Source organism: Trematomus bernacchii, unplaced genomic scaffold (assembly GCF_902827165.1).
Source record: "Trematomus bernacchii unplaced genomic scaffold, fTreBer1.1, whole genome shotgun sequence".
NCBI lineage: Eukaryota > Metazoa > Chordata > Actinopteri > Perciformes > Nototheniidae > Trematomus > Trematomus bernacchii.
The window spans coordinates 6,958,092-6,969,438 of NW_022987739.1; the positions used below are offsets into that span (position 1 = coordinate 6,958,092).

Sequence of the window (11,347 nt, forward strand, 5' to 3'; positions counted from 1 at the left end):
TCTTTTATACATGAATATGTGTCCCCGGTGTTCCAGGGAACTCACCAAGTATCAGAAAACACAACCCTCTCTATTTTCCTCCATACCCAAATCTCTAAAAAAGGGGCTGCAACGGATCTGATAAAAACTGATCCAGATTTGAACACTGTCCGACGTCAGGACAGTGGCGCTACCGCTATTGGGCCAACTCCACCAATCAGGAGGAGACAGCCACGGCCATTGCCGTTCGAAAGCGCTGGAGACGCTGTAGTACATATGCCAGGCCAGTAGATGGTGCTGTTCTCACAGAATCAGCCCTTGCAAAAACAGAGCTAGAAATTGTCAAATTGAGCAAAATGAGGCATGGCTAAAATGCATGATCTGTTTGGTATTTTGAAAAAAAAGAAGTATAAATATGCCTTATATAGGTATGGTCCTACACTATATTATTCAAATATAGCATGATAGGTCCACTTTAAGTAGGATTCAAACCAATTTAGAACTGTTGCCGAAAGTCCCACCCAGTTTTCTAGTCGGTCTAGCAATATGTTGTGGTCAACAGTATCAAATGCAGCGCTGAGCCTGAGATCTAATACTAACACTGAGATTCAGCCACTGTCTGTGTTTAGGTGGATCATTGAAGACTTCAACAAGAGCAGTGCTGTGGTGTGGAGGAAAGCCTGACTGGAACACATCAAAACCGTTATTTAAAAGCATGAAATGACTCAGCTGTTGAAAAACTACTTTTTCAATAATTTTGCCTAAAAATGGGAGGTTTGATATTGGCCTATAATTATTCATTACGGATGCGTCTCTAGATTATGCTTTTTTAAGACTGTTTTAATTATTATCAGGGCCTGTGGAAATACACCCGAGTGGAGAGGCTTGTTTACTATGTGAAGTAGATCTGAGGCCATGCAATGAAAAATGAAGAAGAGCCTTCTTATTCTCTAATCAACAAATAAAAAAATAAAATACATACAAATACCACGAATTCATACACATAATACAAGCTTGTATATTGTGCGCCCGGAACCTTTATTCGCGGACTTGTTTCTAGGGGGAATCATTTTGGAAGCAGGAGCGTCAAATGCCAAAACAACCAAAGTTAACGTCCAGTATACTGAGGTTTTCGCGTCGCATGGAAACTTAAATGTTTAAACTTGACGTGGAAAAGTTTTATAATTAAACATACGTTTAGTATAGATGCAAATAAATAAGCATAAGGCTGTCGGTTAGCGGTTACAAGGTGACTTGTCGGTAGCGTCCATCGGTATCAATGACATTGACAGCTGGGAACAGTTGTTCGATATGATATTAAAGAAGCTAAGTAAAATAATATAACAAAGTTACGTGAACGTCCTACGATAGACATTTCTACATCAAGATGAGGAAGTCCAGCCCACTCAGACAATAGGTGTTGTCCGTAGTTTCAAAAGACCTGGCTGCTGTTTGCTTATACAGTACGTAGAGTGTTTATTTACCAGTAAGGACGATGGTTTTACTTTATGTTAATATCTTAAGGAGCAGTCGTTTCTGTTCTCTGTCTGCACATCTGACAAGAAACTACAAACAAGCTGGACTTCATGTGAAGAAGGCACCCTTCTCTTCTCAGATCAGCTGTTATAGAACAACAAACTCTGTTCACCTCAGATCCCCTCAGACAGCACCGCATCTCTTACTCTGTAGCAATGGGAGGAGAGCGTGTTTCCAGATTACTCCCAAACCCACCTCACCCCTGCCCTCAGGACCCCACTTCCACACCTCTGCCCCTGTGAGGGCCCTGCCTGCTCCTCTGCTGTGGCTGCTGCTCAAACCTCTACAGAAGATCACAGCTGTAATCCTGGGCAGGTAGGAGACACTGGTTATATACATTTAAATTAAGACATGTGTTCATTGCTCTGAAGGCACACTCTAGTTTTATTATATGTAATGTATAATGTGTTTATGTATAATGAACTGTTTTACCAACAGTTGTATCAATAGATTATTTAAATACTTGGGAGTCATTTATGTTTACCGATGGCACGTCATTATTGTTTGGCTATCTTTTTTTCTTGCAGTATTATTTTGGACACTTGGTCGCTTCCATAAGATGCAAAGGGTTACATATAGAGTCAGGGGCATTTGAAACAGGAATAGAAGGCACATGTATAGGCATACAGCACAAACAGTTTTCAGCAGACCACAGAAACGCGCTACAACTTGCAGATTAGGAGGATCTGTACGGTCCATGTTGTAACTGCCTCAAGTAACAACTAAACAGCAAATACTGCAGTGACTATGGAATTTGGTCTGGAATGGAAAGAAGGTTTTGTAAAAATTGCCTGAAAAAATAGTGCCTTCTTCTTCTCTAATCAACACTGAAGTGGCCTGACTATAATAGTTTCATTTGGCACACATAAAAAAACACTATCAGCAAAGCATCATTCATTTATTTGGTTTTATTTTGGGTCAGAGATCTGAATTTGGACACATTTTTAGCCCCTCATCATGGAACTCCCCGCAATACAGAGAGTTGCTTTGTTTAGTATCTATTCCAAAAAGTCCTGGCCTACTTGTCTACTTAAATATTTTACGGCTTCCTCTGGAAAGGCGCACAAAATGATGTCAACATTTTATGTTGTCAACATATATTATGCATGTTTTGAAGCTACTTTGAGATATCAGTGTTTCTTATCTGCTTAATTCCAAACATTTAAATTCTTCAGAAATGACAGGACCTAAAATTATCCTTTTAGTTGAATTGTTTACCACTTTTGGGCAGTATATGATTTTAAAGACTGTGTCAGCTACATAAACAGTTTTCACCTCTTCTGTGTGCAGGAGTATCAGGAAGTGGTGGGTGGCTCTACCACCAAACCGCCAGCATCTCATGCGCGAATGGATTCGTCATCGCCGCTGGCATCTGATATCTGGAGCAGGCGTTGCTATGGTGATTTTAGCCCTCCTTCTCCTTACCCACCTGGACGAGTCCCCGGTGACGGGGCGGACCCGCCTCCTGGTGTTCAGCCGAGAGAAATACATGGAGCTGGCAGCTCTGACTTCAGAGGCGGTGAGAGAATGAGGGAGGGGGATAACATATGTGTGATTAGCATGGTGATTATGTCCCAACCTTTACTGTCAAATGTACCCCCACAGCCCTTTCAAATGAGCTCAAGTACCCCTTCATCACCTCGACCAGTCAACTTCACCTGTCATATTAATCATTATTCATTACCCTTTTATTCAATTATACTGTCTTTGTGGGCCTCTGTATAGCTCACAGGTTAGAGCTGGTTCCCCATGAACTGAGGGTCAGGTCACTCTCCAATAAAGGCTAAACTTGCCCAAAAATCTTAAAAATAATAAATTGCTTCCAATGTTAAAAACATGGAAGTTTCAACTATTTAATCATTACTTTTAGCAAATATGTTAATCATACTTTTAGTAATTATACAACCCAGTCTCACGGCATTTCGTGTTATTAGTCACGAAATTAATTTAATCTATTGATTCGTGTTCACCAACACGATTTTCACATTTTTTTCGTGTCACACAGAACAATTTTAAATGCAATGTATTTCTATTGGTAGTATGTTTCGTGCCTGCAACACGTGTTTTTGTCCGGTCGGGTCTTGGAAGACCAGAAGCTGTGTGGTTCATAAAAACATGTTCTTACTCAATATCTTACCCTAAGCCTAACCCTATCCCTTTTATTTTAAATTGTATAATGTCTGAGTTTTTTTGCCATCAGTGAGGAAAAGAAATGGCTCAGAGCCTCAGAATACTGACATCTGTATTTTATGTCATCTTTTTTTCCTTCTAATTTGTTATTATTTGGTGCAGGCACGAAACATACTACCAATATAAATACATTGCTTCTTAAATCGTTCTGTGTCAGAATACTGAAATCTGTATTTTTTTAAATGTCTTTTTCCTTCTAATTTGTTATTATTTACATTGCTTTTAAAATCGTTCTGTGTGACACGAAAAAAATGGCGAAATCGTGTTGGTGAACACGAATCAATAGATTAATTTCGTGACTATAACACGAAATGCCGTGAGACTGAGTTGAATTATAAGCTTTAATAATTGCTTTTAGCTATTACAACCATCTAGCTGTTACTTTTAGCTACATGTTTCAATTTCTCTGCTCGCTTGCTAAAAGTTTTGTGTGTGCGTTGTGTGTGTTTTCGTGCGTGCTTTAGTACATGGAGGAGTTTGCAGAGCTCTTGGTTCCTGTCACTGACCCCCGTCACCAGGTGGTGGAGCGTCTGGTGCAGCATCTGGCAGAAAGAAACAAGGACATCCCTGAAGTGTCTGACGTCTCCTGGAGTGTCCATGTGGTGCAGAGTCCTAACGTCAACGCCTTCGTCCTCCCGGTCAGTAAGAGAGAGACAGCTGTGGAATTACAGATTTCTATGTCTTTGTGTCATATTATCATTACCAACCTCCATTAAGGTCATTGGTAAGTTCTTTTTTTGTACATCTGTAGAGAATGTAATCACAAAATGACTTGGATTGTTCTTTCCTTTATGTAGGACGGGAAAGTGTTCATGTTTACGGGGATGCTGGAGACTGTGGCTGACGTTCACCAGCTCACTGTTGTCCTGGGACATGAGATGGCTCATGCTGTTTTGGGGCACTCTGTAAGTAAACAACCCTCTACAGACTGCATGTGATTGTGGCATAGATTTTTTATCATTTTGGTCTTAGTCAACTTCGATTTATTTAGTTGATTAGTACATTCTTGTCGTACTCTGTAAAGCACTTTGGGCTGCGTCAAGCATGAAAGGTGCTGTATAAATAAAGTTTATTATTATTCTTTAAAACACTTTTTCTCGTGCTGAATAATGTTGTCAAGAAAGGAGCACTTCTCTGGTAAACACAAGTCTTTAAGTCCAGCATTTGTGTGATTATCTGATGAGAAACTCAGTTCTACAGATTTGTCGAATAAATCAAACATTACTTGTTACTTGAAATCTATTTATCCATTAGTCGAAAAAAGTACTCATAGAATTTGAATTTCTTTATTCAAGGTCACCCTTCAAGGTTCAAGGTTCTTTATTGTCAAACTGACATAGCTACAGAGTAATTATGTTGTTGAAAATCTTATGTCACAGGCTTCTCCAACAATGCAACATAATAACAATACAGATAGCAAGAGCAATACAAAAAGAAAAATAGTTATAAAATAAAGTGAGTATGTGGAATAGTGCAGTACGAGTCTATATACAAGTTATTGGAATGATATATATTAGATATTAGATACATACTACTGAGTAGCAGATTAATGTTTTGAAGTTGTTTCAGCAGTTCAATTGTTTAACAGTCTCACTGCCCGTGGGAAGCAACTGTCTCCGAATCTTCTTGTCCTTGCCAGGATGCTGCGGTAACGTCTGCCAGACGGCAACAGAAATAACAGTTTGTGGCTGGGGTGATGGGGGTCTTTGATAATCCGTAGTGTTTTCTTCCTGAGCCGCTGGGAGTAAAGGTCCTCCATGGATGGCAGCTCCGTCCTGGTGATGTGCTGTGCAGTTTTCACCACCCTAAATCTTACCATATTTTATTAATTTTTCTATAAAGAATGTTCTCATTATGATCTTTCACTCATTCAATGCATGCTGCAGATGTATGAGGGAGCCAAACCATTGAAATGGCACACAAAGACACAGCACTAGTAGTCTGACATTGAGAGGTGTAGTTGATAGCATCAGACCTTGCTGTGCATAACAATGAGTAATTGAAAAAACGTGGTGCAAATACTGTTCAAGAACCAAGTGATTTAAAAGCCCTTTGTAAACAGAGTAGATGCTACAGCTGGAAGCCTTCCAGGTCTCTCCCACACAAGGTTGTTAAATATGTATATATACCTCCTATACTGTAGGTGTGTGCATTCTACAGAGATCTCCTGACTATTCATCATCAGCCCCGCTCCGATCCATCCCAGAAGTAAAGTAGTAGCTGAAGTGGCACCCCTTGCAGTGTTGTTACATCAGCCGGTGATAAAGACTCCCTGACAATCACCTCCAAACGCTCACTAATCCTCTCTGCGCCATGACGACCAAAGTCCTGTGGACCCAGGGCATTGTGGGGCTTTATTCATTCTCCACAGATTACTGTTTTTTTACTCTGGCTACCAAAGCCCATTCGTCTTGTTCTGAAAACATTTCTAATGAAGTTGTGGGTATTTCAAGACTTTAAACATCCTCTGAGGAAATGCTTGAAGGAGATTTTAATTAGATGAAGGGAATGAGCATCGATGGGCTGGGTATTACCCAGTAGATGTGCTCTATTGAATTGGCTGTTAAAACCTCTAAATCTGTAACAGCGTAAAAGTTCCAGTGAAATGGGAACAATCAATATGTTCCAGCTGCCTTGTTCATCTCTCAAAAACGTTTACCTTTTAGTTTTTCCTCCCTATCCTATTCTCTTCTCTTTGTTACCCCAATCCTCACTTTCTACATTCCTGTCATGTCCCCCTGTCATCCCCCTCCCCTCTGCCCTCCTCCCCCAGGCAGAACAGGCCAGTCTGTCTCATGTCGTGGACCTGCTGTCTCTTATACTGCTGACAGCCATCTGGGCCGTGTGTCCTCGAGACAGCCTGGCTGTGCTGGGACACTGGGTACAGGAGAAGCTCTCCCAGGTGAGACCTAGTCCGTTTTGATTAATAATGTTGAAAAAACAGCAACACTTTCACCTGAAACAGGTTTTGATAAGGAAAAGAAGTTGGTACACCCTCATACATACATGATTTGTCTCTCCCTCAGTTGATGTTCAGCCGTCCCTACAGTAGGAAACTGGAGGCTGAGGCCGATCGAGTCGGATTACAGTTGGCTGCGAAGGTATCATCTCCGATTTGTTACTGATAGAAGTACACTTCACAGATTTTGCCCAACATTTTAACTCTGGTTCTGGGACAGTTTACATTCTTGTGTTTTAAGTATGTTTTTAGATTGATTTCAGTCTGGTCTGCTTTTTTGTCAGTAGCTGTTGCTGTCAATCCTTGTAATCTGTCTGCTGGCCACTAGGGGGCACTGTTGTCAAACTAAACCAAACTCAGATGATTAGTTAGTAAGGGTTTTCGTGTGTGTGTGTGTGTGTGTGTGTGTGTGTGTGTGTGTGTGTGTGTGTGTGTGTGTGTGTGTGTGTGTGTGTGTGTGTGTGTGTGTGTGTGTGTGTGTGTGTGTGTGTGTGTGTGTGTGTGTGTGTGTGTGTGTGTGTGTGTGTGTGGTGTGTGTGTGTGTGTGTGTGTGTGTGTGTGTGTGTGTGTGTGTGTGTGTGTGTGTGTGTGTGTGTGTGTGTGTGTGTGTGTGTGTGTGTGTGTGGTCCTGTCTCCTCCCCAGGCGTGTGCAGATGTGCGAGCAGGACCCGTATTCTGGCAGCAAATGGAAATCAGGGACCAGCTGACAGGAGAGACCACCGTGCCCGAGTGGATGTCCACACACCCCTCTCACAGGAACAGAGTCACTCAGCTGGACCGCCTCGTACCGCAGGTACAGACACACACAGTACTGATTCCTGGATCAGTTCAAAGAACAGCATGGGACGTTTCTTTTCAAACTAAACTACATAAGTAAATACATTCCTGCTGCTCTAAACCATGTGTTTGTCTAATGTAAAAGTCTCTTTGATCCGTGTTTCAGGACAGAGCCCTACACCTGTCTTTTGTTTAGGAGAAACGGTGCAGCTTTAGGAGCTGTTGCAAGGAGTCTTAATGGAACTAATGAAGCGTCTGGAGAGATGTATAACCACCGGCAGACATGTGGCGAGGAGGGCAGGCAGAGAGAAGGAAGGGACTCAGGGAGGAGAGGAAAAGATGCAAGGTTTTAGGAAGACAGGAAAAAACATTTTGCCACACAGGGGCAGGGATGCCTGATTAGTTAAATGTCTGTGAGGCTTCGAGTTCAGGAACTGAAAGAAAGCAGCCCCTCGGAAGCAGCTCGATCTCACACACTGTGCAAGCACTGTGGCAAGACAATCAATGGTGTCCTAAGGCTAGAAGGAAATCAACAAGCAGTTAAGACAGCAACTTCTATGGAGAGCGCCAGCATCCACAATCATTACGTTTCACGTTTCACCGAGTTAGTGTGTGTGTCTGAGGCAGAGAGAGAGAAAGATAAGGACAGATTAACAGTGTATTAGGCACAGGTACATTTAACCTTGAGTGTGAGTAGGACTGTTGGTACACTGTCAGATGCTCCAAGCATGAAAGATGAACAGATGGGTAAACCACTAATTGTCCATCAGGTGCCAGTGGTGTGTGTGTGTGTGTTTGTGTTTATGTTTGTGTGTGTGTGTTTTATTTGTTTGCATCATATCATATCCCTGTGTGTTAGATTGACCTCTAGCAACAGTCTCTGTCGAGGCCAGTCTGCAGCCACAGGCAGTGAAGTGAGGAAGACTATTGTTTGGGGATTCATTAGCCTCCAGTGTGTGTGCGCATGTGTGTTCTGTGAGGAAACTCTCCGGTTTATACCCTCCTCACACCCAACATTTCGATCCAGCATGGCAGCACATATGAGCCAGTTAACAGTGGAGCTCATTTGGCTGAAAGTGGTGCATAATGTGATGTTTTCAACCTTGCGAGAGGTGACAGCATCAAGCTACTTAACCCGACTCTTCTGAGGGCACTCCGCCTCCACTAGTGCGCTCATCATCCTTGAGCAAAGCGCATTAAGTCTCCTGGTAGCATGAGAGGGAGAGCCTGTTGAGTGGGAAGCCAAGTGCACGTATATATGAGTCTTGTAGGTGATTTAAGTGAGAGATTAATGAGTTTCGTGTGTGTGTGGGTGTGTGAGACGGACAAAGAGAATGTCTCTAACTTCTGGGAAGTGCTAGGTTTGTTCCTACCAGCACTGCTTATCCAACCTGTACCTGTTTGAAGAATAAAGATTGAATCTTTAGCCATATAGCCATGCTAGCAGTTTGCCTCTTGGGATAGCAATATCAATCTGTCGGTTGGTTCACCAATTTGACCAGACTGGAAGGATTTCAATTAATTGTTGTTTTCCTCTAGTGCCATCATAAGGTTTGAAAGTTCAGTTTGCCCAATAGATTGATCTGACAATATACCTGCAAAACTAATGACATTCCCATCCTCCTTAGCTGTAGTTTATGTTAATTGCAAACTAGCAAATGATAGCCAGCCAACATTTAAACTAAGATGTGTTAGCATTTAGCCCAGAGTACAGAAGTGCTTTAGAACGGCCTCACGGAGCTGATGTTCTTCTTTGGTTTTATCACAGTGTATTTGTTGCGTTTGTTTGTCTTTCCTTCATTTCAGTTCACAGCCACTCTTTGATGAAATATCTCCCTATCACACATTTAAAAGAACAAGTTACTGATTCATTGTTCTACTACACTTCAAACAAAAACAACAAATGACTCCACACAACACAAACAAACACATTAATCATAGACCAGTCATATCCATCTTTGTACTTGTTAATGAACTTCTTGTCTGAAGTTATGATAAGTCAGTACATACAGAGTACGTATGGTTTAATACTTTGTCTTCCCTCTGTCTCTGTCCAGGCTCTGGAGCTGAGGGAGAGCTGCGTCTGCCCTGCTCTACCTGCTACAGACCCTCGTGTCGTCTTCACCAAAAGTGTCCGTGTGATGCTGGAGGTCGCTAAGAACCAGGGGAGAGGAGGGCCAGAAGGGGCACACAAGCCCCCCCTGCCCCGCAGCCCAGCCTCACTCCTCACTGGACTGCCTGCTGCTCTACTTGCCCAAAATGACCTCTATCCTTCCCCAAACTTAGATCAAGAAATGAAAGGCCAAGTCTCATTCATAGCATCAGAGTCAGCGGTAACAGCCTCTGTCCCCGCTCCTTCTGAGGGAGAAGGATCCCAGTCTGTGGGGCAGAGCACCAGCTGACAGGGGTGTTAAATAGTCCCAAAATTGTAGTTGTCAAAGACTTTTTGAATGTGTGAATGAGTGAGTGATTGGTTTGTATATTGGTGAGCTAGCATAATCATCTTAATAATGGTCTATTCAATTTCAGTGACCTTGTTTTCATAAGTGTTAAACGGGGTAAAGCTTCCACCTTGGATCAGGGGAACCCAAGGTTTGTCTTTTTCTCTGCACTAAAGACTCCTATATTTTGCTAGAACAATGGAGGCTGGATGTGGGTTTGGATCTGGGTAAAGAAGTAGCTTTGGAGAATAAATGGTGTGTGTGTGTGTGTGTGTGTGAAAAAAAACTCATAAAACATTATATTAAAAGAATTCAAGGCCCCTCCGAACTCTCTATTGCAACACCCTGCTGACTGTGCTTTAAAGCATTTTATTCATAACTAGTGACTACAAAGAGGCCACATTAATTAGATAACCTCTCAATGCAGAATGAATCTTAGTAAAGCTCCCATACATTGCCAGATTAATATGTGCATTATTCATTGACACATGGCAACAGATGAGAGTAAGCACTTTGTGTGCATGTCGGAGGCTCCGTCCATGGCAGGCAGAGGACATCTACATTCTAATTATGACTGCTGCATTATCATGCCACACACACAGCACTTTATGTATTCTCTACGCTGAGGGACTTAATGGTGTAAATTTATGCCGTGTTGTTTGCAGGTTTTAAAACATAGCCTTCTGCACAGGAATGCCAATATCTAGCGTCAAGCTTTGTGAAATCTTTCATGGGATTTTGTAAATTCCTATTTAACAAGGCAGGTTGACTGAGAAAACATCCTTATTTACAACAACAGCCTGCGGGAGCAGTTGCACAATGAAGAGGGGAGAACAGTAATGGTTCATATCTCTGTACAGGAACAAAGTAGCACACTGTGTTAAACTGTGAAATCAAAAGTACTGCTGTGTTTTCATATGGGATATGTTATAATATTTGTGCCATGCATTTTAGGTTTAGGGTCTGTATCAGCTTACAAACCAAAAGAGAGCACTTCAGTTGCGTGCTGTGGAAGCTTTGTCTAACTGCATCAGGGTAGGTCGATAATAAAGGCTGTGTCTATATTAGAATAAGTGGTCAGTGATAGGATTTACACAAAAATGTGAAATGAAATGCCACAGGGATATTGGTTTATGCATATGAATACCTCCACAGGGACGTGCTCTGTTTGCAAGTGGCAGACAAAAAATAAAAACTTGAAAAAATACTTTTTGGTGGGGTTTTTTTCACTGCAAGATCCTGTGAAACTCAAGCTCAAATATGTTAATGTTTGAGCAGCAATAAATAAGGATCATGGCAACACAATGTAAAATGTGCTGTGTATGTTTGAATGTGGGATAGTTAGAGGAAATAATCAGCCTGTGTCATTGCATAAAACCGTGCAACAGGGTTTAAAGTCTGTTTCCTTATAATTGTTTCAGTGTTTGTATGAATGTGATGTTGTAGCAACTGTAGCAGAAGTTTC

At 41.8% G+C, this 11,347-nt stretch overlaps 1 protein-coding gene across 1 annotated transcript; it reads left to right on the forward strand.

Annotated features, from left to right (window-relative positions):
• The first annotated feature begins 1,474 nt into the window (after window positions 1-1,474).
• On the forward strand, window positions 1,475-11,089 carry oma1 (OMA1 zinc metallopeptidase). Its single transcript, XM_034146295.1, has 8 exons — window positions 1,475-1,830; window positions 2,806-3,034; window positions 4,170-4,343; window positions 4,503-4,610; window positions 6,479-6,607; window positions 6,732-6,806; window positions 7,308-7,457; window positions 9,499-11,089. Exons 1-8 carry the CDS (start codon window positions 1,475-1,477, stop codon window positions 9,841-9,843), a joined length of 1,566 nt encoding a protein of 521 aa, XP_034002186.1. The 3' UTR covers window positions 9,844-11,089.
• Window positions 11,090-11,347: the final 258 nt, after the last annotated feature.